Below are 27385 nucleotides of genomic sequence, written 5' to 3'. Positions count from 1 at the left end.
AAATAAATATAAAATAATTATAAAAGTTTGAAAATGGATACTGCAAGTTTAATTAGCCTTCAAAATACTAATACTATAGGTTCTTTATATCTTCAGCTAGCATTTTTAAATTAAAATACCGAATTAAAAACAGCTTTAGAAGTGTAGAAGCTGAAATATACAGTAATACCACTGAGAGAGAGAAAAAACTTTTGCAATGAGGGAAGAAGGGAGGAGTGTGGGTGGTGTTTCTTTGTGTAGCTTCTCACAATCTTTACTCTGTTTACACAGAGAAGCTTTTCTGTCATTATATCTCTCCGTAGTGTATTAAGTATAAAGCAAATATTCACACTGTGTCACTGGTTTTCACAGGAGTAGGCACACGATCAAGGTTTAGCATGTAGGACTACGTTTGCAAAATCAGTGCTTCAGGCAAAGTCTTTCCAAAAAGGTCCCTGTAACGTGGTGTTAGATAATCATAGATGTGCTGTGGATAAAGCACTTTAGAAGGTATGGAAATGGATTTGAAACCTTATGAAATACACTTCAGAGATTCCCCAAAGTCAAGTCCTTGTTGAACAAGAAAATGCAGGAGGCTGACAGGCAGCTCCTGGTGGGCTGAGGCTTTAAGGTGACATTGGAATTGTTCATCTGATGGATATGGAGCAGACTTGTCCGTGGCAGGTAGTGGGTAGCTTCCAGCCCCAGGTGCTTTTGGCAAAGGGTTAAGAAAATAATGTTATGACAGCCACAGAGCATGTCAGAAATGTCATTGCTGCTCCAAAAACGAAAGCGAGCACTGCTGAAAATAGATGAGACTCTCAGGTATCAGTGCAATGTCGTTTTCATGCACACTTATTCTGGGCATCTCATGAAAACCCAGTGCTAGGGTTTGCTGGAGTCATCTGTTCAGCCTATGGGGCATTTGGAGGTGAGTAAACCTGCAGTGGGGCAGGAGCTCCTGTGTGGTGATGCCTGCTCAGAGCCACTGACAGAGGCAGTGGCCTAAATTACGTGCAGCAGTAAATTAATGTTCAGCAGTGTGGTTCCACTGAGGTCACAGACTCAATGTCTCTGCTACAAGGTGCCTTTCTGTTTGGATTTTGGGGTTTTTGCAGCTCCACAGATATGTGAGCTTAAATGAGCTTGGGAGCAGTATCATAGAATAGTTATTATCAGCCCAAAAAAAGCCACCACTGAATATTAAAGGATTGAGAATGCCATGTAGGGAGAATCTGGACTTCAAAAATGTAGGGAATGGCTTTTCAATCCTTTATCTTTCTGTATGCCTTCTACTGATTTTGTTAAATCCAGGGAAGTAGCAAAAATGTCCATTCCTTAAATAAAGCCTGTAATGTCTGACGACTGCAGGCTGTTTTATTCATTTATGCATAAATATATATATAAAGTCATTATGAGAACCTTATTTTTAGTTACATTAACATCCCTCTATACTTCCTAGCTATTTACATGAACTTTCCCAGGGTATAAATTAGAGTGGAAAAGCATAAATGAGAATCAGACTCTTATGAAGAAAAGCAAAACAAACTTACAGCGGCACTAACTGATACATTTTTGTTACACTTGAGCACTGCCTTTCTCTTTTCCCTTTCATTTTGAAGACCACACTCACAAGGGCACAGCTAGAGAATTTTTTGTGCAGCCTACGTGGGATTTCCTTGCTTGCCTCTCCTCCAAAGGCATGTCTCTTTCTTGAGAAAATAACTCCTACTTCATCCACATATTAGTTTCATGGGTATTCAGAAGAAGAACTTAAGTTACAAACTACAATGTAGGGAATGAATGAATGAATGAAACATGCTTCTCTGCTCTATCACGCACGTGGTTCCAGAGAAGCAAGTGGCAATAAAACAAAAAAATCAGTTTTGATTGTAACAGAACAGCCGTACATTGACTGATCTGAATCCAAGCTTTGGAAAGTTGATAAAGCCAAGGTTTATAAGTTTAGTCACTTTCTGGAAACGGGCTTCACATGTTTGAATTGAAGGTAATAATATAAGTAGGTTTAAGTAAATATTCCATTACAATAATGTGACAAAAAGATTGGGCCTTGTAAGTTGATGGTTGGACATGGTGAACTTAGGGGTCTTTGCCAACCTTAATGATTGTATGTAAAAGAGAAATATATAGGGTAACTAGCATTAAACCAACTGGAAGCAGATTTTCATATATTCATATTCTTTGCAAAGCATATATACAGTGTGATGCGTACTGTCTCAGATGCCATTTTCATTCTTTGATGCTTTTTATATCAGATTAATAACACTGTGTGATCTGGAAGGAGTAAAAAGAACATGCTGCTTCCTTTCAGAACGGAAAGCCAACGCACATCGTTCCAAAGGTCTGTGTGCCATTTTCAGAAAGGAAGTTCACTGAATACAAAGGGTTATAATTAAAATGGCATTTCCCTGGACCGCTGGCTGGGTGCTGCTGCTCAGAGAACTCCGAGGCTGCCCAGCTGGGGCTGCTGCTGCCCTTTGGGCGCTTCCTGGAGCAGCCCCCGCGGCGCCACTGCAGGCGCTCCCGAGAAAGCCATCCAGAAGCGCGGCTCTGTAAAATCAAGGGAAGCAGCTCAGGCCGAGCTCCTCAAAGCCCCCGTTGTGGCTGCGGGTCGGGGGCGATGCCGTGTGCGGTGTGCGGTGTGCCAGGCTGCGGTGTGCCGGTGCCAGCCGAGCCCGTCCGAGCGCTCCGTGCCCGTGGCCGCAGGCAGCGCTGGCGCGGGCGGACACCGGCACGTCCTGCGTGTTCAAAACGGCTTCGTGCGCTCCCGAAAATCTGCTCAGAGCAGAGGCAGCATTCAAAAAAAAATGAAAGTTAGAGGCTAGTTCCTGTCCGTAAATCGCGATTTTGAATTTTAAAACGAACGTATTGTAAAACCGTTCCTGTATGCAAAGCCTGACCCTGCTCGGCTGCATCATCCGGCCAGGTCCAGCGCACCTCCCGTGTAAAGCGGAGGGAGCTCTGCTTGGAACTGCCACAGCGCAGCTCATCCCATCGCTACACGTACGCCACTAGAGGCTCTGCATTTACAACCAGCCTGACTAAAATTGGATTACTAAATCCATAATCCTTCATCTGAATAAGTGCTCTCCTTTTAAAAAGTGCAGTGTTCAGTGGAGATCGTTCAGGAGGGAAAGCGCTGCAGAAAAGAAGTGTATTTATATGTAAAACTGCTGTGTTTGAATGCAGAAAAGCATCATATTGAATTTTTTCTTTTGTGAGTTTTGTTGGGAAAGAAAACCCACAAAACTTCTGGGGGACAAAATCTAGTGTTTGGTTGAAAGCCAGTTACCTTAAAAACAAAATGCTTTTGTTTAAAAGAATTCCTTGACTCATTCTGTTGATCAGTCTGGATAATACTTTGATTTTTCAAGAATAAGTTTAGAGAACAAAAATTGACACTTCAGTGCCTTAGGATCCTGGATAGCATAGCAGACAATTAACACTGTTTGCTGAAATAGTTACCCTCCACTCTTCTGCTAATCACAGCCCAGTGGTTTAAGGCATCCTATTTACACAAAATAATTAATATGTACATCTTCACAGAGAACTGTTGCATAGTTTTAAAATTAATTTAACAAATGTAATCCCTATGAATGAGGCTCATCATTGAAATAGCAACAGGACTTTTGGGGTGTTGCTAAGCAGTATTGTAATTACAGGGATTGGCTGCAAACTGCTCTTGTGAGGAGAGACAAGGGCTCATGAAAATGCATCAACCATTCATACCCTGCATACTCCCCTAGTCCCTGTAGGGTACCATCTTCTTCCTGCAAAGATTCATCTCAATTTCTACAGAAGGAGAAAAGATTGTAAAATCAATAAAATCATGATGGCTGCAGAGAATCTATTTTAAAGAAATCCTTGTAAGCAAAGTGCATTATTAACACAATGAGATAGGTCTGTGCTCACGGGATGTGCTGCCAGTCAGCTTCCCAGACACCAAGAGCACCACACAAACCCTCTGGTCTGCAAGTGTCTGACAAGTGTTTACATGTTAACCTTCATTAGGAGATTGGTCAAGCAATTCACGCTTGATTAATTGATTATCCCACGGTGACAGTTCATTTTTTGAAATGTCTGCCAAGCTGGGAAGGAGCAGGACAGTCAGACCAATGACAAAAGACACTGATGGACAAACACTGGGCTTACTGAACAGCTGCTGGAGTGGCAGACCAGCATTTACAGAGTGTAATCAATGCCTCAAAGACATGGCAATGCTATAAACACTGTTTATTTATTTTCTGTGCATTTATGAATTTTTAATGCAATCAATACATATTAGCTTCATTTGTTGTTTGGTTAAAATGTAATATGAATTTTCCAAGTTACTGGTTGCCTTAATATCAGGTTTTATACAGTGAAATTTATGAGTCCTTGCACTTTTATGAGGTTTTATTGACGCCTAGAAAGCCAAGCATAATTTCTGACTTTGTTTGTTCCAGCATTACAGAATTAGTAAAAGCATCCATTGCTGGGCTCATTGAATAAATTAATTTCCTTGGCAATGTGTGCATTTTGAATTTTCTTGAATTAAGTCAGAAAAAAGTGGATGTGTCAGCACAAGTTAGTAAGTAGCAACTGCACTGCAAGAGGATTTCAAGCTAGAGCAGTGCAAGGGAGAAGCTCTAAACCAGAGTAAATTACCCACAGACAGTACATGTATTGGAACAGATCATCCCTTGCTTAAATGGTACTGAAGTCCATTGAATTACCTCATAGACAAGTTTGGCCAATATAAATCTGCAGCAGATGTTTGACTAATGAATGATTTGAAAAAGCTTGAGTATATTGTGATATAATTACCTGATATTGAAGTGTACTGCTTTCAGAGCTTGTTTTTGTCTTATTTATGCAGTCGAAACAAAAATGCAGAAGTCACAGTGTGAGTTTTCAGAATGATCACTTGGTTTCGGAGTATAAAGAAAGAAGAATCCCAAATCATGAAATTATTCCAGCTTACAAGTAAAGTCAGAACCAGACTGACCTGTGACCTAGCCATGGGCAGGTATTGTTTTGAGCTTTGATGAGACAAGCATTCAGAGAGCTGCTCTTTTCACATTACCCACCTCTATTCCTCTCCCTCCTCAGCATCCTCCTTCCTTGCACATTCTATACAAAGGATGACAGGGCAGGACTGTGCTAATGCAGCAAAGGTGGTTCTTTGGTGCTCTGGAGCCCTTGTCTCCGGGAAGCTGCCCAGGGAAGCTGCTATAGCTCACATCTTTCCTGACAACCCTGCCTAAAGATCTGAATTTTTTTTCCAAAAGTCAGGGGGTGCTATCACTGAATTCAGTTGCAATTTCCACAACCATTGTTGTTGTCTTGTGAAGTGCAAGATTTCTTGAACTGACCCTGAAGCCTGATGATTTCAGAAACAGGCTGTAGGAAGGAGTCTTCTCTATGCATCTCTGTGTCACACATTTCTGGGTGAATCCCTCAATTTTTGGTCTTTGGCTCTCACGAAGTTCTACCCATACAACCATCATGGGCTGCTGCATGCGTGGCCAGGATGCCACAAACAAATTCAGGTGAAGAACAAGGAGAGCCATCACACCATGAATCTTCTGAATTTAGCAATTGTTTGGGAGTCACAGAAAGACAATTTTATGAAGACAAATTAAAGGATTTTGCTTCTTTGCCAACATAGAAGTTGTTCTGTAAGAAATATGAGTGCTGCTGGGTTAGGGCATAACCTGTGTGTTAGTAATGAGAATACTGAAGAACCTTTACCTGGCAGTAGTTTATTCCAGAACAGATGATCTTGCCTTTTCTTCTAAACCTGTACATACTGCTTGGTGTTAAAGACAGGCTATTTTAATGGATAGAAGGGCTGCTGATCTGAGCCAGCATGGCAATATCTCTGCTCCTAATAACAGAGGCTGCTGTCATTTCAGGGACAATTAGCAGGCAAATCCTATTAAAGGAATAGATCGCCTAATCCTCAACTCTGGTACATGCTATTCACTATGATAGCATTTTAATTATAAGACTTGTGCAGGCTACAATACTTTGTGCAAAAAATCCAGAAAATTCAGAAATTGTGTTTGATTACTTCACTCAAAAATGACAAGTTAGACATCTGCAATTTCAGAGTTATTACTCCAGCCCTTTTAATTGGCATAACTACATTTTTGTGCTGTTCAGAGTGGTAATGGTAGGAGACCCAGCAAGGTCTGAAGCGTCACTAGCAATTTTCCTCTTTCCTGCATTTGTAACTTGTTTACAAAGGTAGAAAGCAAGAAGAAGATACTTGGAGAGAGCCCACCAGGTACATTCTCCACTTGGTGTTTGTATCCTTTAAAACTTGTTCACTAGGTGCAGCAAAGAGAGAGAATCATCACAGGAGGGAATGCAGGAGCAGCTGGCTACACAGGGGCACTGAGCCCTGGAACAGCCCAACCCTGCTCCAAGAACCTTGTCTGGGTACTGCAGCTCCGTCCATGTGGAACAGGGGACAGTCCCTCAGCAATGAGGAGATCCAGGCTTTATTTAACAGTAGGCACTGTCTTAGGGCTTCTTCTTCCCTTGGCTTTTGTCTTCCTATGGGGAGGAGGGCTAACTCCACCAAATAGGAAATCTAGCCAAAATAAGGTGAGTTCAGGGGACCTGTACTTTCTGTTTACTTGAAGAATAGAACAGCTCCCACAAAGGAGGATATTAGAAGAATCTCTTCCACTATAGTTCAAGAGCTGTTTTTGGACATGTGTAGTTGCATGATGAACCTTGGGCTTTGTCCCCTGTACCTCTAACTAGATCTTCTCTAGGGGACTTTCTGCTCTTCAGAATCTCAGGTTTTGCAAAGTATTTAGCACTAGTATAAATATGCTAACATAGAGTTACCAGTAAGAGATGGATTGAGGTCTTTTTCTTGTTTGAGAAAACACCATCCAGCAGTCTATGTGCAGACCCTGAACCTGTGAGCAGAACTCAGCCTCAAAAGCTGGGCCATCACTTTAAGTCAGTGCAATGTTACTAAGGACTCTTCATATCAATGCATTTAAAAAATATTTTCATTATAATTTCTGTTTCACAGGGCTAAAGTAAGTGCTGTGGCTCTCTCTTCCCATGATATTCATGCTATTCCTGGCCTTTTATTGCACTTATTAGTTCCCTGAATTAACTTAACTGTGAATTGGAGGCTCAGAATGCTGAAGGTGTGTTATCTTGGACGGATGCTCTTTCCAGTTAGCACAAATAAGTATCAGTTACAGCACTGAAATAAAGCAGTGAACAATCCTTTAAAAGAATATTGTTATAATTTCTCACAAAAATCGATGTATAATTTTTAGCAAACTACATTATTAATTTCCCTTATTCTTCCCCAAAACTCCCCCAAAACTCAGCTACTTATTCAGTAGCTCTTTCAATTACAAACATCAGTATTATGATTCTTTGTCATGCTTTGTATTTTGTTATCCCAAGACTCTAGATATGTTCCTTTTCTCTTCCTTGTTATCTTCAGCATCTTTATAACAAAAGTGCTGCAAAAGCAACTGGAGAAAGATCATTCTGTCTGAAAACATCATTCTTTGCCGTGTGGTAGATTTTGAAAAGAGGCCACCAGCTCTGCAAGATGAAGCAACATTCTCTTTAACAAAGGAGGATAAGCATCAGAGGCATCTGGGGAAAACCTCTGATTCAAAGTGCTGCACTCTGAATATAAATTCTAACCAGCAATCAGAAAAAAGCAGAGTATCATGTTCAGTAAGCTGAGTTCAACTGTATTGAAGCAGGGGCTGCAGGAACTGATAAATTCTTGGGACACACTTGAAAGCGAATTGAGAAAAGTTGCTATTCTCTCCAACAGCCTTTCAATCAGGTTTTCTAAAGCTATTTTAAAAGTGCATGGACCTCCACCTGCTTTAGGAGCCAACATAATCATTGAGCAAATTAGCTATTTATATGTATGAGTGGCTAAAGCAATCCAAGGAAGATCCTTGTGCCCAGTGCACCAGAAGTTTGAAAGCAGAGGTGTCACTGGAACTTGCTGAGACTGACCCCTGTTGCTTTAGGGCCCTCCCACTCTAACTTTCCTACAGAAATGCCTGTAGGATTTCTGGATACTGTCCTTTCCAGTCTCACCCACTTCCATAGGGGCTTGCACTGCTGTCTGGGCAGAGGGACAGGGACTGGATGGAAGTACAGCTTGAAGGTTGCATCAGCTGTAGCAGAGGCTACATGCATCACTTATGCATCATGTTTTGGGAAAGATGAATGTTGAAACAGACTAACCATTCTGAAGCTTTGGTTGTTTCCCTCTGTATACAAAGATGTATCTTTCTGTTATTTCAGATATAGAAAGAAATGTTAGAAGAGATCTGAAATACGTATATTTGCAGGAGGGTTAAAATGTGGCTGCTGTGAGCAGTCGGAGTGTAACATGATCTGTACACAGCACTGCACACTGCTGGAGCCATGGATGAGCAGCACAGGGAACCACAGGGAGGGGAAGAGAGCTCTGCACCCTCAGAGACTCATCCTCAAAAGTTCTCTGAACAGTGACAAGGCAAATACTGCTTCTGAAGAAATCTGGGGCTGGGATTTTTCCCTGTAAACTTGAGTGAGGCTGCAAAAAGGGCCATTAAGCACAGGCACATTTACTGTTAACCATCTTTCTGCACTGGCCCAGAGGAAATGCAACTTTCCAGCGGGGTGGTTATTTGTATCTGGTGTGGAGCACTCCTAACATGCTTTACTTCAGTCTGCTTTTGGAGAGATTATAGTTCAAACCAAACACATAGCTTTAGATGCACTTCTGGTTACTCTACCCTTTAAACTGTAGCTTCCACATCCATTAAGTCTGTGAGCTCCTAAAATTATTGTGTCGACATACAGACCTCTTTCTCTTGAGGTGTGCTAGGTGTATGCTTGCTTTTTCCCCCTTTGTTTTGACCCTTTAATTGCCTTAAAAGCAATCCATGGACTCAAAAAATGTAGCGTAGAATGGTTCCCACATATTTTGCATACCCTGACCTGGTCATCCCTTCTTGGAGGCTCCAAGCCATGGGTGTCTGGCTACAGCTCTTCCTCATGATGGGGAACAGTGAAATTATCAGTGAAACAACCTGTGGATTTTCCATTCTGTGTCTAAAAACTTGCTTGGCCACCTGCACCTGGGTTCCCATTTCACAGGTGCCCCACAGCTAAGACACAGCTGTGGAGAAGATGGACATACAATCCAAATGCAGATGTGCATTCAAGGAATCTTAGTTTTGTGAAATCCCTGAAAAGAATAGTTAAGCTTACTAAATAAAAGAAACAGAGACAGATTCATGCAACTAGGCTATAAAAACAGTCATTACATGCAACAAGTCTAATAAATGCTTTGTTTAGGAAGCAAAGTCACAGCCAGAAAGCAGAACTGCCTTTTCCCAAGGTAACACCATGCACCTTCTTTATGGAGAAAGAGATGGCAAACACTTTGCTTCTATCAAGATCGGAGTTCTGTGCTTGCTTCTGGTTCTCCTAAATGACAACAAGGAGATGATTTGCCTTGCTAATGGCAGCTGCTGTTTTAGCAAATAGGATTTCTCTTGGAATAGGAATAATTAGCCCTTCACTTGAATGTTTAAACAGCATCCATGGTTGGTTGCTAAAAGGACAGAAACACAGAAACATTTATTAATGAATATTAAAATATTTAAAATTTTTGAAATGCTGTCTCAGCAGTTCTTTGTGAACCATCTTTCATTTTAATCACATGACTATCTGTTAGTGGTGGTGTGGAAGCTGTGATGAAAGTGGCTGAATGCTGTAAAAATGCCTAAAAATCCACACACACTTCTGAACTCAGTAGGAACTAGCATTTGACTTGCATGCCCTAATCTGAGGAATTTGAAATCTAATTAAGATTAAATTGCAACAAAAATACACAAAGATCAAGGGACACGGGGATGCTTTCACTGTGTCAGGTAGGGACAGGCTGCACACAGCAGGTGTGGATGAGGGAGATGAAGGATGGCAGTGTGCTGGCAGGGAGATGGGGGGCAGCTCAGTCCTGCTCTCCAGACCACCTCACAGGGGATGTTTTAAAGCCCGAGTTTCTTTCTCCATACAAAAATATAACTAACTTAAAATACAGCAAGGCTGGTGCTGCAGAAATCTCTTCCCAAAGGCTCCGGTGAAAGGGGCTGGAGGTGCCGAGCTGGCAGCTGCGTGTGCTGAGCGCTGCTGCTGATCTGCTCAGGGCCATTTAGGACAAAAAGGAAAGCCTCCACACTTGGAAGGGACTCTGGTGATGGCACATCCAAGACCCATGTGAAGGGTAAATAAAGTACATTTCAGCCTTTGAAGCTGAAGGGAAAACCAGGAAAATTCCCTTGTCTGTACTGTAGGTTTCTGATTTCTAATCTGTGATTTCATGGAGAAAAGAAATTGTGGGACTGAATTTCTTTTAGGTATGGTATCCTTAGCTTATTAATTCATTTTACGTGTTGTCCAATTTTGGGGGAAGGGCTGCATTTATGTGTAGGTGGTATTATTGTAGGAAATGTCTTACTTAATTATTATCTACTGAAACATCACCTAGGAGATACTCTTTCTCTGACATGCAGCTTGATACCTCATGCAGAAAGAGGTAACTCTTCCATAGTTCATTAAATTATGTTGTGGTGAACTTAACTCCACTGGGTCGCAATTAAGAAGTGAAGCCACTGCCTTTAGAGGAAAAGGCAGAGAATAATCAGAATATACTGAATATATAATTTGATCTCTGGAATTAGCAAGAGGAAAAATATGGTGTGCAAATGTGTAGACATTAAGAATGTATTATGTTCCAAAGATTTGTCTATGGAAGTATAATATAATTATATCATTACTGTTTTTGGAAATATTTAGTACTTTAAAAATTCCAGGTGTTCTTTCTAAGTTTGTTAACTACAGTAAGGTAACTGTAGTAAATGTACATTTTCCTTCCTACTTCCCTTGTCTCCATCGTAGGACTCCATGAACTTCAGTCACACTGATTCTGGACCCATTGCCTATTAAGATGCATTATAAAGCTGCAGTAAATTTTATGTTATATTCTCACTTAATTAAAATTTTCCATTTTAATAATCCTTTTTATCCTTTTTTAAAAAATGTTGAAGTACCTAGTAGAACTCTCTCTGTCTGTTTTCTGGCAAAAAACCTCACAAATCTTATTTCATTAGATAATTGCATATGTGAAGAACAGAAAAGACAGTTGCCTCAGCTGATGTTTCTCAGACCTCCTTGCCCACCATTCTTCTGCTGCACACGTTCTTTTTTTTTTGTTGTTCCACTTACGTAGGAGAGATACAGGAGAGATCATATGCTTTTTGTTCTTAACACTGTTGTTATAATGGCTTGGTCAGGTCTGTTCATTTTGTTTTTCTCCTACAAAATATAAATCATGCCAAGAAGCTTTCTGCAGGTATTGGTGACATACACCACTGGACCACACAGGGATGTGGCTGGTTAAACATGCAGCACTGAACACCTACATCACCAGTGCAGAGGTGTTAAATAACACCCCACTTGGTACATTCTTGAGCAACTTAATTCCCTTCGCTAGTAGAAGAATGAGCAGCTTATAAATGCAGAATAATGGAAATTTTAATTACATAATGATTTAAGGCTGCCTCTTGTTTACAAGGAAATAGTATCCCTTGAGCTGAATGAAGGGAGGGGCAGGTTTCAATTTAACAGCTCAGAGAAGAGCAGATGATTCGTTTCCACTGTTAATACTGGCTGTCCACAGGATCCAAGTGAACTCGGTGTGGGAGGTGCTAACATTTGTTTTGAGCATGTGAATGGCATTCCAGTTCTGTTTAAGTTCTCCACACAGTCTTTAGGGTGAGTTTTAAATAACAACAGTGAACTACATTGAAGTCTCAATCAGTACAGAATTGTTTTGCTGTAGCATAAAATTCCTGGTCCCTCCCATCAGGTGGGTATATTTACTCTTGTGACCATTTGAATACACACCTTCTCATTCATATACAGTGGAATAGTGAGCGGAGTTTGATTTCCCCGAGTTTGTTTTCCCCGTATGAGATTAGCATCAGCATGTTTCCCTGAGCAGCTGCACACACAATTAGGAGGGCCCAATTAAAGCTGCATTCCATTCACACAGAGCAGCAGTGATTGCTGTCTGTAATTTCTCCTGTGGTTTGACTTAGGGGTATTAGGTTGTGCAGGACTTCATTAACAAATGAAGTCAAGTCAAACAAGTCAAGGAAAAAAATGCAACAAGCTGGAAACTGGTATGTAGGACCTTGGCCCTTGTGCACTACCTACAGCTTGAGAAAAGGGGTCTCCTCTTCCATCCCCCTCAAGTAGCCACTAGGCAAGTGACCACTTTCCTCTGTTTGGGCTTGTGCTTTCTGTCCTCCTGGCCACAGTAAGGACTTGTGTGTGTCCTCTGCTTCCATATCAGGCACTCTCACTGAAGTGGGTGCCGGCCATCCAAAGACTCCTGTAAATTCAAGCTCAAATTAATTCTAAAGCCAATATACTTTTGTTTGTCCCAAGCACTATGTGTGCCATCATTACAGGAAGATCAGCCCTGCCAAATGGAAGGAGAAAGGTAAATTAATTAGAATACAAAAGGAAGAGGGTAGTGGAGCACCAGCACCCTCTTGAAGAATGAGGAATTTCATTCACACCCTGCCTTTTTTCCCCTCCTGAGGCAGTTCGGTACCAATTTGTCCCTGCCTTCCCCTAGGCCCGTGTAACTGTGTGCTCACACATCCTTGGTGGAACAGTGGTTTTTGCTTTCATCATTTAGGGATACCCAAAGTCTGCAAACACATTTCTCAGCTAACATGATACAAGGAGCAAAACACCAGACATACAGTCCCTGTCAAGAGTTGTGGGAGAAAATGTGTGGTTTCCAACCAAGCACAGGAACAGAAGACCCAAAAAACTCAATTTCTGTAGATATGGACAGTGATTTTAATGAAAAGAGGGAAGGAGCATCTCTGAATTGCACTGATGTGCAGAAGTGGCAGTACTAGAAGGGCCTGGCAGGAGTATTTTGACCCTTAATCACCACATAGATCTTCTGAAGTGGCTGAGACCAAAAAAGGACAAAGATGGGACTTAATTTCACAAGATTCAGAATATTCTGACACTTGGGCAGCAGAGCCCTTGAGGCATTGGAGCAGAGGTAGCAGCTGAGCTACTCAGTTGATAGGGAAATGCTTTATTGCACTATTGCTATGAGATAATGTCTTACAGGAGAGGATTACAGAATAAGATTAAAATCAGTTAACCACTTCATGTGTATCAAGTGGTGACAGATCTCAAACCAGTCATTTCTTTTCAAAAATAGATTGTTTGCTAGGAGAAAATTATAAAGAGGTCCCCAAGAAGTTGTTCTTGTGTAGGGAGTACGCAAGATCAATTACTTTGTTTTTTTGCTCTCCTGACTGGTACTAAAGCAGTAAACTGGCAGTTTTGATGCTGATACATGAAGAAAGCCATAATAGGGAAGAAAGCCACCTTTAATTTCAAGCTCCACTAAAATCATGAAAGGAAAATTAATGCTTGCTAAATGAAAAAGGATGATATTGCTGGAGAGAGGAAGTTTTCGGTAAGCTTTTAAGGGAATATTAGTAACTTTCAGAAATGGAAACATATATTATAAAACATGCTTAAAAAGGCATAAACTGCAGAAAATTCAGGAAGTATTTTAAACTGACTTAAGCTCCTCAGTATGCTACTATGTTTTAAAAATCATGCAAACTGAATGATAGCTGACATATGGAAGGAGGCTTTCTAGTGCAGACACATTTTCTATGGAAAATTAAATGTAGTCTTATATTTAGAATAAATGTTTTGAGGTGAAATTAAAAGTCTGCTGATGAACTTTTGCACATTTTTGTAATGCTTCTGCAAATTGCCAGGGGATTCTTAGATGCATGCAGGCTCATTGCCTGGGAATATACTTTCAGAAAGCTGCCATTCTGAGAGTCCTCTGACATGGTGCAGCTGAGTTTGGCCTGTGATATATTGCTAAACACCATAAATGAATGCAGCTTGGAGATGGCAGGTTGCTTTTTATTTTGCCAGACACAACAAGAAAGTGCCAGCCTCTGACAGTTTTTAAAACTAAGCTTTAAAGGAAATACCAAACCTTTAAACCCTTTTTTTTTTAACCAGTCAGAGAAGAAATGCTCACAGAAAGATCAGAGAGAGGATAGGGAAATTTGTGGAAGTGAAAGCTGCCCTACAAAAGTGAATCAGCACTACACCACTCTGGTTTTATGCTGATAAATACATTTGGGATTAGGTGACATGGTCTTTATGCCATCAAATAAATGGGCAGTGGATCTGGTTCAGTGTGTGTGCACCACTGCAGTGGGATTGTAACTGCTGCTGGTAGAGCACTGGATCTGGTGATATCATAGTTAATAGGTTTGGTCTTTTGTTGTGGTATCTAAAAGTGCTTAGGTACCTTGAATTCTCTGCAGAGAATTCCCTTTATAAGAGGAAATGGGAACACTGAATGAGTGAATTGCCTGATAGAACACAATACACCACAATCTATGAGCAGTAGGGCAAGACAGGAACAAATCACAGCAGCTTTGGATCCCAGTTCCACAGCCTTAACACCTCAGTGCTGTGACTCCAGTGAAAAACTTGTTGATGGTTGACAGGAAATAATTGTCAAATGAATGCTGGTCTGCCACTCTATAGCATAAGAGCTATAATTGCTTAACTAGGCTTTAGGCTCAAGAATGTTAACAGAAACTAAAAAAAAGAAAGAAAAGGAAAAAAGAAAAAAAAGGGACGGGAGGAAAAGTGGTGCCCTCTCAATACCATGTAATAAATAAATGTTGCATCTTTTATAAGACTGCCAAGAATATGGCATAGTCATGAAAGCAAGGTTGTAGGAGACAATCTCTGTATAGTACACTGGTGACAAAACAGATTATTTGTTATTGCTTTCTACACTCGACTACATTTCTTTCAAACAGATTCTCGCTGTCAGTGTGGGGTGGGGTTTACTTTGAAACCATTTGGCCAATGTTTGATCCCTAATAGCAGTAGGCTGGCGAAGTCATTGCTAGCACTTCTTTCCAATGTGAAAAACAACCAGGTTCACATTCATAGTCTAAACCACAACCATTTCAAGCAGCAGGAAAGGGAAAATCATACTCATAAGTCCCTACTAAGTGCCTTGCCTTGGCAGACAAGGAAATAGATATTTCTCTTTTTGTCCCAATAACTGCAGACCATTGTGAACCAGTCTACAGGGAAGTACTTTGTTCAGGGAAGTTCAGTTTAAGAGACTCAGAGTATGTGACTACAGAAGGTTCAACCTCTCTTGAGTTGGCAGACCTACCCTACACACGTAACAGATGTTTCTTCTGCCTCAAAAGAGCAGCAGCAAGCCACCTCACCTCTGCTACAGTCACCAGATTCTTTGCTTATCATTTCTGCTTATACAGTCAGTTGAGAAGTAGATTAACTGGGTTCTAGCTTACAAAGAGCAGTAAATTGCAAATGGCAGGAAAATTACTTACAAAATTATACAACGTTAGTTCATTTTCAACTGTATTTATAGAGAATTCCCATTCTGGCAAACAAACAGTGCACTGTGCACTGGGACAGTGTTATGGAAATGTACAGTGAGCATGGAGACGTGCACAGGAATGTAGCTTGTGAGTAACAAGGTGTGTGTGCTCTGAATAACTTTGAGTATAGCTGTAGTACTGGTATTTGCTCTAAGGCTGCTGCAGTATTTGCTGTGCCTCCCTTGTGCTGTCAGGTACAGCAGCATCCCTGTGCCAGCCCTCCCCTGCATGTCTACTCCCTCCCTCTCCTCCCCATCACACCTTCAGTAAAGCAGAAAATGAAGAGGATGACAGAATGATGTTAGAAACTGGTCAATGAGGTAAGATGGGAATCACTGCAAAATCTCAGTCAGATGAGTTTCAGGCTTGGTTATATTCATATTTGACTTTCAAATTCTGATACAGTCAGAGTGCAAAGCCATTCCGTGTTTTTGCCCTTTAGGAGCTTTTATAATATGGATCCTTTGAGATGTATTTTCCACATTTTTTCAGCTCACAGAAGAGCATGTGACCATATATATTAGTCTTAAAAGTTCTAACTGAAAATACTTACAGGTTTGTGAATTTGGTAACCATATGGCAAAAATGCAATTTTTTTTTCTCCCCACAGACTTATACAGAAGATTACTAATACTTTCTCTAGTTTTTATGTGGCAAAATCTCCTATTAGAAAAGTCTATGCCATTTTAAAATACCCTATCTCTTCTGACTGCAGTCCATAGAGCACAGAGTCTCAAGTACACTGCAGCTATGGGGATTGTAGTACAGATATTTAGCTGGTGCCACGTGGAAGCAGTGGTTCCTTCCTTGTGCTCAGGACCTCACCCAACCAGCTGCTATTCATGACCACAGTTGTGTCTCCAGCCCATGGACTGGCTGGTCTGTGGCTCAGAAGTTTATGTGGTGTTTGAAATCCACTTGAGATCTGCCAGGACATTCTGTGCCCTTTGACTCTTCTCTTAGTGTTGTTGTTGGTCTAAGCTGTTCTCTCTCGCAGTGCCCAAATGCAGCTGTCACAGCCCGTGTTCTCAGGGATCTCATGAACTGCTATGGCCCTGGCCAAGTCTGGGAAGGGCTTGTCAGCCCTGTTGACTCTCTCACTGCAGATCCTGACACAGAGGGAGCACATTCTATGCTGAAGAAGTCTCCTTCTAGCACAGGTTGGACAGGACCCTTCTCTTTTGTGGTTCTGTTGCCTTTTTCCCAGCCTGAAAATGAAACTCGAGATAATTTTAGTAAGGAGGTAATACAAAAGAGGGTCTGTCCCTCAGCCTTAGCTGTACTTTGTCCATGAAAGGGATCTCTAAGAGCTGTTCTCGGCCTTGGTTCCTAGGAAGATCCAAGATAGCACAGGGTCCCTGCACGTCCCAGGGCCTGGAACTCTGCAATTTGTTTTGTATTTCTGCTTAGGGAAAGGCCATGGAAAATAACAAGGGAAACTACCTATGAGTACAATAGGCTACAGAGCTACAAATACAAGTGCAAAGAATACAGAGAACATACAAAAGAAAAAAGGGCAAACCCAAGGGCATCAGTTCCGGGACCAACACAGTGGTGGCTAAATATTTTGTTACTGTAAAGTCTGTTTTTTTCATTTTTACTACCTTGTCACAGACAGATTTATGCATTAGCATTAGGATGGGGATATATATATTAAATTTTTCTTGTGCACCATGTGCAAATGTGCTTGACTTAGAACAAATCCTTTAGTGCATCTTCTTAAGAATAATGGTATGATTATTGCAGAAGGAAAGTTTTATATCATGAAATCATAGATTTGTAAAATGGTTTGGGGTGGAAGGGTACCTTGAAGGTCATCGAGGTACAACTCCACTGCCCTGGGCTGGGGACACCTTCCAGTAGTTCAGGTTGTTCAAAGCCTCATCCATTCTGGCCTTGAATACTTCCAGGGATGGAGCATCCACAGATTCTCTGAGCAACCTGTGCCAGTGCCTCACAGGGAAGAATTTCTTCCTTGCATCTGAACCAAGTTCACACTCTTTCAGTTTAAAGCCATTCCTTCTTGTCCTTTTGTCCAGGCCCTCATCCCAAGTCCCTCTTCAGCTCTCTTGGAGCTGTTTTAGGCACTGGAAGGGGCTCTAAGGTCTCCTTGGAGCCTTCTTTTCTGCAGGTGAGCACCCCTCGCTTTCCAAGCCTGGCTCCAGAGGGGGTCCAGCCCTTGGAGCAGCTCCATGGCCTCCTCTGGACTGTCTCCAACAGCTCCATGTCCTTCCTGTGCTGGGGACCCCAGAGCTCTGCAGGTGGGGGTCTCACCTGAGCAGGGTACCAGGGCAGAATCACCTTCCTTCACATGCTGCCAGTACTGATGTCCAGCCCAGGACAGGGTTGGTTTTCTGCGTTGCCAGTGCACACGTGCAAGTCATGTTGAGCTTGTCAGCCACCAAGACCCCCAAGTCCTTCTGCTCTCAATCCACCCTCTGCCTAGCCTGTATTTGTGCTCTGATGCATGTGCAGGGGGCATATATAATTATACAGGAAGAATTATTACAGTAACATCGTGTTCCTCTATGGGGTATGACTATCACTCATACTCTCTCAGTTTTTATCCTGAGTTCCCCCTAGTAAGAGCACTCTTCATACATGCCAAGAAAATAACTGTCCTAAGTGAAGTTATTGTCTCTTTAATGACCACAGGAATATCTACTGTATTTAATATATTGCTTTGGGAAATCTGCTCTGCCCACCCCAAATGGCTGTCTGTCTTAAACATATCTGCTCAGAATGATGTGTGTTATATAAATAAAACTACACAGACAGCATGTTTGTCAATCAGCAAAAAAGGCCCTATACCCGCTGTCCCGGGCACATGTACTTTGTAAGCATTGGTTTCCAACAGATAAATGTAATCAAGGTTTATATGCTCACAGAAGCCAACAGAATGGGATTTTTTCACTTGAAAGATCAGAAGAAAATTGTAACTAATGTTGTGGAAAATTACTTTGATATTGCTTTCTCAGTACAGCATCACAATTAGGTAGCAATGTGAAGCACAGGGAAAGAATAAATGAATAGTAACAAATCAACACAAACAGCTACTGTCAGGAGTACTTTGCTCAGTGAAAGTAATGTAAGCATTACTTAAAGTTTTATGACTGTGGATTTTATACTGGTTTAAGTAATACATCAAGGTCTCACGGTCATGCTTGCTAGGACTAAAACAATCAAGACCAATTTCCAAAACAGACAGATAAAACTGAAGTACCAAAGTATTTTATTAATCTTGTTTCATAAGTTGTTCTATCCTAAATGAAAGATGACTGAACATACTAACAATGAAAAATGTCCTTTTGGACAATGCAAAGGTTCTTATTCTGCTTTTTGGTGGAAAATGAGTGCTACCAACTTCTCTCCAGCCCTGCTGATGAGATTCCAGCATTTAGCAAATGTGTTTTTCTACATAGGAAATACAAAAGCAAAAGCTAATCCAGTAAAGCTTTTTCCATGCAGAATCTGTTGTCCTAAGTAGCTTAATGATAGGTGCATTTGTTCAATTCTCTCAAGAGAGCAATCAGGCAAGCAAATTATAGCAATATCCCATCTCCATTAGAACAAGGCTGCTTTATGGAGAAACACTGAGCAGAGAAAGAGAAGGATCCTTCTCAGCACGCCAAAAACGTTGCCTGTGATTGACAGATTTTCACAGGAGACTGTCTGGGAAGGAAATATGCCAACCTGTTTTTTAAATGAAATGAATGGGTATTTTTTCCTGTGTTCTTCAAGTCACCTAGTATGTTTTAGTGATAACTGGTGTAATTTCAAAAGCAGTGGCTATGAGGAGTTTGTCAGTCCACTGGGAGTTGAAAGCACTTAACACGTGAAAATCAGTCAAACAGAAATAAAACTAATTGTACTGAGCACCTTTTACTCAAGGGTACAGCCTGGTTCCTATTAACATAAATAGTAATTGAATGTGAGAATTGAGGAATTGATTACACACCTTTGGCAGTAACAGCATCATTGGCATGTTTGTGTTTTAGGTATCCACAGCAATTGAGCACATTACAGAGTGCGTTTCCCTGCCAGGAGTAGGAGCTCTGTTCAAACTTGCTTTTATTTAAATATGCTTGGGTGTCCCCTTCTCCTGTTACACTACTCTAAAACAATCACTTCCCAGTATACGACAATCAGCAGTCAGCATTCAAGAGGTCTGTGGCAGAGAACAGGTTAAGATGAGGGACCGACAATGAAAAAAATTGAGAAGAAATTGCACTGATTTTGAGACCAAACCAGGAAACCTTCTCTTTCAGGAGCAAAGAATTAACTTTTCAATGTAAATTTACATATTCTTAGATACATTAGAGTACTGCCTGCATTTGCTGTCCATGCATCTTTCCCCATGCCTAAACTACTGGCCAGTTTCAGTCAAATATGACCAGTACCTCTGTTTTTAATCTATAAACTCTTTTGTATCTAAGCATACAAAAATAAATTGCAAAAGCACTCAGGGAACTAGTTAATTCCATGTTCTGCACAACACTTAAGATTCATTACTTCTATAGTTTCAGCTGAGTGGCTGCTTTCAAAATTGGTGTGTGTTCAGTTGGACTAAATAAACAACATATTAAAGTACAGATTGTTTTGTGACATGAAAACAAGCACTTAACAGACCTAGACGCAGAAATTAGCAATTAATGTAATTATTTAAGAGTTCTCAGTGTTACAGTTGAGCTTCTTTAAAAATGTTAGCAATAATTTTAAACAGACACATTTGTGTTCACTGTATGATGAAGATGTCAAAGAATAAACTTTTTATGAAGCAATTGTTTAGTCAAGGAACAATTTCAGTGCATATAAGAGCAAACACAGGGACAGAACTCCAGAACACAGTGGCATTATCCTGAACAAGAGTAAATGCACTGGCATTTGTCTAGGCTCTAAAGTAGCCTTCATTACAGCCATAGTCAAAGAGAAAAGGACTGTAAGTAAATCAAGAGATTTTGGGTCCTTTCATAATTCTTTTGTGCCTCCCTTTAAAAGGAAACTACTATTTCAGCCCACAGTTTTCTAATTCTTCCATCTCTGTGGCCTTTGTGGCCAGTTTCAAGTTAGTAGTGCAGGAAGATAACATGCGTATGAATAATAATTATTAAAGGTTTAATTGAAGTTAAGCAAATTAAGTGAATGCATCCTGAAGCATTTAAAGTTTCTGATGTGACTCATTCATACATCTCTGATTTTGCATCTCATGACATGCTGAATACCATACGCAAGTAAAGGTAAATTCAGAGGTATGTATTTCCAGGAACAGAACTTTTGATGAAATCTCTGATTTTCACATTTATACTGATATAGTTAGCAGCAAAAGTTGGTCTCAGCTTTGGCAGAAACTTAACTCCACCCAGCTGGACCCTATGCACGTTGGCAAAGGTCCCTTTACAATCAATTAGTTGGTTCTTGGAACTGTTTTTTCAGCAAATACTGTTTGGGTTTTTTTTAAAAGGCATTGATAATTACTTTCAAGGTAGCTTTCATTAAGAATGACATACCTTTTTTGAGGTATCCTCTGTGAAATATGTAAAACACGTTGAAAATATAAGTACAAAATATTGACCATGAAAGGGCAGGTGATTCAAACAGAAATAGGAATGCTAACCTGGTGTCTGCTGATGCACTATTTCTTCTGGATCCTGCAGGTGAATGAAGACAACGAGCCCAACTGCTCCAAACAGCAAGATGAAGGAGAACATACATGTCAGCCTCATAATTACTGTTCTCAGATCAATCCAGTTCTGACCCAGGAAAAGAACTGCATGCAATCTCCAGGGCACTCTTCACTCATAGTCTTCGTCCTCTCATCTGGAAATCTGGTGCAATATGTCTACAAGAAGTAAGAAACCAAACCCCTAAAACTTAGCATAGAGGGCACTTTATTTTTCCAAAATTAGTAGATTTAAGTTCTTATTTAGACCAAATAACTGATTTATCTAGTATTTCATTTCAAACCTCCAGTCTATTTCTGTCCCATCAGTTTGTCTTCAATTTTATGTCCTCTTTTTGACATGCAGAAAAGACAATGTACTATATAGTTAAAAACTGCATTTTGAGAAAAACGGTCATGCCATGACTGCAATTTTCAGAGGAATCCCTCTCAATTGTTTGCTTAGAATGTGTCATTTTTAATTTTTATTTCTCACTGATTAAACAATATGAAAACCATAAAGGGAGATAATGTGTGGGGAACAATCATGAAAGCTGCACCTTCGTGCCAAACACGAAACTGGCAGCTGCTGCTTCACCTCTGAGAAAAAACAGTCACACTCAAACCAACCACCACAGGACACCCACTGCAGAAGCTCTGCAGGCAAACTGATTTCCAAGGGAAATCCTGGTCACCCCTTTTACTGGCTTGCAGTAAACATGAAGGAGGAGAGTGGCAGGAAGCAGGAGTCTGCCAGGAGCCACGGGCACAGCTGCCTCCTCCCCGAGGAGCTCCCAGAGAGGTTCTGGGTCTATTCTGCAAATCTCACTGCTGGCTCTGACATTTGCTGTTACTGCAGTCCCAGAGCAGCCCAGTCCCACATGGGCCTGTTGTTGTGTCTTTCTAAACCCCTCTCTGTGCACAGCCCTGAGGCTTTAAACCCAGAAAAAGTCCGACTGGAACAAGTGTCTGTCCCCGTATGATACTAAGAAGTGAAACAGTGAAGGAATGAGAACCAGGGAGGAAAACTATTACCAGGGGCTGCGTGTCTTTATTAATTAAAGTGAATGCTTCTACCACAGAGCTATGCCAATCCTGCATTTCCCAGTAGCACAAGGAAAGGTGCATTAGAGCACAGGCAGGGGAACAGGTTCCCAAAATGTAACTGGATTTCTTAGTAGCAAATTATTGAATACAAGGGTTCGGCTGGAGGTCAGCAACAGGTTGCAGGGGCAGCAATCACTTTGCTTCGCTCATATTTTTTACTGCAAAAGTGATCTGCTCTAAGGGAAAGTTTTTGAAGCTGGTCTTTGTTTACAAAGGGGATTTTAAATACAGGACTGAATAACATCAGTTTGCAGAAAGGATGGGTTGTGGAAAGGTGATGATTCAAAGCAGCTATGTCAGGAAAAGTCATTAAAGATTTGTTCTTAATGTGCCTGGAATATTTGGTGTTGGGGCAACGTGTATGCTTTTCACGGTTTCCTTAGCAAGTTTTTAATTTTCTGTAGTGTACTGGCATTCTAAATCTCTGAAATGCATCAAAGAAGAACATGAGGTGTGAAAGATGAAGTAATGCTGCAACTCTGACTGATAAGGTTATTAACATTATTTAGTGGCAACTATATTTATTCAGTGTGTAAAACAGCCAGAGCTCCAGGCCAGGAACACTGGGGGATGCTTGTATCTTAAATGAAAGCAGAGCACTAAGTTCTCTCTATGCACAAGCAAATTCATCTTTATTCTCTGTTCAAATTATAGCAGATGGTAATTGTGTATTCCTTTTTTTTTTTTACCTTAAACCCTTCTCACACCTTTAAAGTAAAACTAAATGAAAATATTACTGTTTTTCAGCACTAACAAAGCTCAGTTTAATAAGTTGTCATGCAGGTCCATCTGTGCCTGCTGTGAATCTAGTATGGATGGACATTTGCATTTACTACATATATTTACCTTCAAATGCCAAATGCTATCTCTAAAGCACCAGGGGAGTCAGATTAGCCTTCAAAGTAACTATGTTCCAATTCCAGCCACTGCTGTTATGAGCAAACAGGGAACACAACCCACCCTCTCTCTGGTTCACTACAGTATTTGTTTGGCTACATAGGCAGGGCTTTGGATAAATAGGCACTTCCAAACAAACCCAGTGGTGGCAAGGCTGGTGCAACACCAAACTCACACCATCATTTTGTAAATCTGTCCAGTCAGAGCTTTCTAAGAACTGTATTTGGTTTCTGAACTCACAGGATTTCCATTTTGTCACCTATTTATGCTCTCTGCATGTCCATGGGGAGGAGGAAGCTACAACAGGCACAAGGCAGTCACCTTGCCCAAGGTTTTTCAGGAAGGCTGTGATGCTGCAGGGAGCTGAAGGGGCTCCCAGTCTCCCAGCCCTGGGTGCTGCCCCTCCCTGCTGGAATGCAGCTGGTGGGACACAGAGCAGGTGAGAAATGCAGAAACATCACCTGAGATGCAGTAGCTGTAAAACATCCACCCCCAAATAACAAGGGGTTTATATTTGCTTAGTGTTGAATTCTAAGGTCTTTTTAAAATTAATTATACCCTTGAGCAAATATGGGTTTCTAAAACTATTATTATTAGCTTAAAATGTGAAACCATTTTCCCTGGATTTGATTTGTTGAAATGTTTTTGTTTGAAGTAGAGGCAGCATCAAGAAAGAAGATCCCTAGCCAGGTTTTAATTAGTGCAAGAAATGCTACAATAGCACTTTTTAACAATTAAGAGTGTTTACATTATTCCACATCCTATAGAATAACTGCTCGGCTAGACATTACAGCCTCTTCAGGACACCTCAAGATACAACAGTAACAAAGCCAGGTGAAAGCATGTATTTGAAAGAATAAAATAACTAAAGAAATACTGCTGCTTGTTGCCTGCAGCCATTGCATGTTACTGCTAGCAGCGAGCACAGGAGTCCTAGAAAGAGAAAGGAAGAGTTCCTCACCTCTCATCAAAATTACTACCTGTCAACAATACACAAATGTCAGAGATCTTTAAATGATGGGTCTAAGCTTTCCCCCTCCCTATTCTCCTGTAATTATTTTTCCAATCAGTTGACTTTAATTAAGATGTCCTCTGTGAGCAAAGCTGGTGAATGGCTGTAGGTTTATAGATGATGTAGGTTTATAGATGCTGAGCATGTGCTTCCCAAGCCCTCCCAGGCTGGTCCTTAAGTTACAGGAGCAGAGGAACTCTGAAAGCAGTTAGCACTGACTGATAAATGTGAACAAAGTACCCTCATTAAGAAAACATTTAAAAACACCCTTTACACTCAAATCACATAATTTTAAAGATGGATGAGGGGAAAAAAACCTACAAAAAATCCAAGTGCAGCTTGACCTATGAGTTTCATCAGGCAGTACTTCCTGAGGTATGTGACAGATGCTTTATGTGGGAGCTCTGGATTGGCCCATCCATTGTCCCAGCATCTGGGGGCAAGAATTTGGATGAATTCATACCCTTCAATTTGCACTTTTCGGTCACATACTTTAACTGTGCTCCTCACAATGGGCAATAACATATTTTTGCAATTCTTCACATTACCCAGCGTGCAAGCAGATAAGGTTGCAAGCAGCTTCCTATCTGAACTCCATTTTGAGCTGCCCTGAACCCCTTAAACAGACGGAAAGAGGTACATTAGAATGTGCAATAATGAATTGAAACATCTCATTTTAAATTTATTTTTCTTTATTGCATTCCTATGGTGGATAAAACTCCTAGGTATCAATATCTGTTTTCGTAAGCTTTCCCATTATGGTGCTATGTGACTGCCTTGCACTCGGAAGCAGCACAAGTATGAGTGTGCATGGATAGTAATTAGCACTCAGCACTTTATAGTTCAAAGACATTTATAAATCACCATTCCTATGAACTGTGAGCTGAGGGAGTATTAGCATGAGGTAGGAGAATAGGTGTTGGATCATTAATGCAAGACTGCTAAGAAAGAATATGTACAGTTTTAGGTAAAAAAATTAAATCCAAGTATGTTTGTGGAAACTACTTGAATATTATAGCAAAATTTCCTGGCAGCAAATATTTTCTTTACCAACACAAGAGCAGAACTAATTCTTCCTCACTACCAAGCAGTATGGAAAGACCCTGCAAAGATTTATTTAAATCTGCTCACAAAAGTGACTCTGAAAGTAGTGCTATGTAGGTCTGCTTTTGGCAATCTCTGCCTGGAGGCCTAATGACCAAACACTTTCACTGTGAGCAGTCTGGTTTTATAATACTGGATCAGTCAAAGAAAGACAACAACTCTGTTGTCTGATCCCTAGTCTGAGGTGGGTCAGCCAGGCTGCACTCAGGGTGGAATCTGATAGCTCATGGCTATCTGTCCATCCATGAGTGTTGCAGGCATAATATTCTCTCCCTTGTCTGCTGCTAACAAGTCAGTGTGCAGAACAGCATGGATGAGATACAACCTAAGGGCATGGTGTAATCCTTTGGTAAAAACTCAGGAGCTAGCCTTTGGTCCATCTAGAACTGGATCTTTCCCTAACCACATTGATATATCAAAGGAAAGTAAAATAAAACCTTGCAGAGCAATGTGGCAGGATAAGCTGTCCCTTTTTCCCCAGGAAAAGGCTTGTTATCTTCACCTGAGCATATGTATGCTCATATGCATAGTATGAGCATAGCATATCTAAGACTGTCTTAGAAAAACATATCAGGGTATGCAGCTTTCACAGCACTGCCAATAAGTGCTGACCAAGAGCTTGGCCATTTGCAGAGAGCAGGAGGGATAGAGGGTCCAAGGCTGCTCCAGCTCCCCATTTCTCTCTTGGGCTGGTCACCTGCAGCCACCCTGCAGAACCCAAGCTGCCTGGCCCTCTTTGTAATTGGTGCTGGTGTGCTGTCACTCCACTGCAGAGCTGGTGACCAGCCCAGCTAAATTAACCTGAAGATGAAAGTGCCAAGATGAAAGCAAAAGAGGGTTTTTTCCTCTGTGGAACCAGGGGAAGGATCAAGGTGTGCCAGAGACTGTAAAGGTGCAAGGCACCTTTATACTCTCCCTTCTGAGGCTTCACTGCAAGGTGCCAAGGCAGCTGCCAGTGAATCAAGGAACACAGACTAATGCCAGCATCAGCATTATTTATTGTTGCCATATACATCAGCAAGTCAACAAAACACCCAAATTCTCTGCAAATCGCTAAACTACTTATCACTAAATTGGACAATTACAAATCACCTGTGAATGAATGTAAATGCCTAGTTCACATATACATGGTAAACCTCATTGCTCATGCTGTGTGAGGTTTAGTTGCTCTTCCTGCAGTTGAGAGCAGGCTGGTGCCTCAGAGCAGAGAAAGAGCCTGTTGTTTATTCAAAGGAGGCAGCAGGATGCAGGTGTTCTTTGGAATCACGGATTTTGGGATCAGCACCTTGTGTGCTGTTGGACAACCAGGTGCTGAGCAGCAGAGATCAGCTTGGACACTCCTGCGGCTCTGGTAGTGCCATTCCCGGGGCAAACGGGGGCATCCCTCTGGTGCTGTGGAACTCTGTGGAGGTACCAGTGTCCAGGTTCTGTGTACAGAGAAAGGTGGCACTGCACTGACCAGTCCTACTCGTGATGGGCTGTCCCCAGCTGTAGAGGAGATGAATCCCTCTGCAAACAGCCCTTCCACAGCCCCCTGGAACCTCCTTTGAGATAAGAAAAACTACTTGCTTAGAATGACTCATGTTACAAAAATGTAAGCTCTTAATATCTTTTGAGAATATTATTGGTTAGGTTTGGTTCTGTATAATTGGTTGTCCCAAACAAAGAAAAATAGTGTAGTTGGCCAAAATGTGTTAACCCTGTTTTCCATTGGTTTACTTGTGGTCCCCCCAAACCCTATAAAATTACATGTGTGATTCCCCATCTTTGGATTTGTAGCCTGACCCCTTCACGGACGATAATAAAGCCTGTGGAAAAAGTCTGAGCTGCTCTCCCGGTCTTTTTACACTGGCTGGAAACTACAGGTTTGTGTGAGAAACCATGAAGCTGAGCACCTGAAAGGCCAGCAGCACTCACAAACCTTGGAACTTTCCACTGCCCGACAACAACTGGTCAGGGGACACAACAAAACATTTCACCCAGCTAAAGCACGCATTGGTAGGATTGCCACTTTCAGAAAGAGATACTTTTTAATGCAGAAATGTTTCTCTTAGTCAAGAT

General features: G+C 41.2%; 1 protein-coding gene across 1 annotated transcript in view; it reads right to left on the bottom strand.

Moving 5' to 3' along the window:
• Window positions 1-21268, bottom strand: part of CHST8 (carbohydrate sulfotransferase 8) — a 137076-nt gene extending 115808 nt beyond the window's left edge. Inside the window, exon 1 of the mRNA XM_062499948.1 lies at window positions 21160-21268. Within this exon, the coding sequence (XP_062355932.1) occupies window positions 21160-21268 (109 nt within the window). The remainder of the gene's footprint in view (window positions 1-21159) is intronic.
• Between the last annotated feature and the right edge of the window lie 6117 nt (window positions 21269-27385).

Source organism: Cinclus cinclus, chromosome 11 (genome assembly GCF_963662255.1).
Source record: "Cinclus cinclus chromosome 11, bCinCin1.1, whole genome shotgun sequence".
Lineage (NCBI taxonomy): Eukaryota > Metazoa > Chordata > Aves > Passeriformes > Cinclidae > Cinclus > Cinclus cinclus.
Note: the sequence above shows the minus strand (reverse complement) of the source record. Positions and strands in the feature narration are given on the sequence as shown.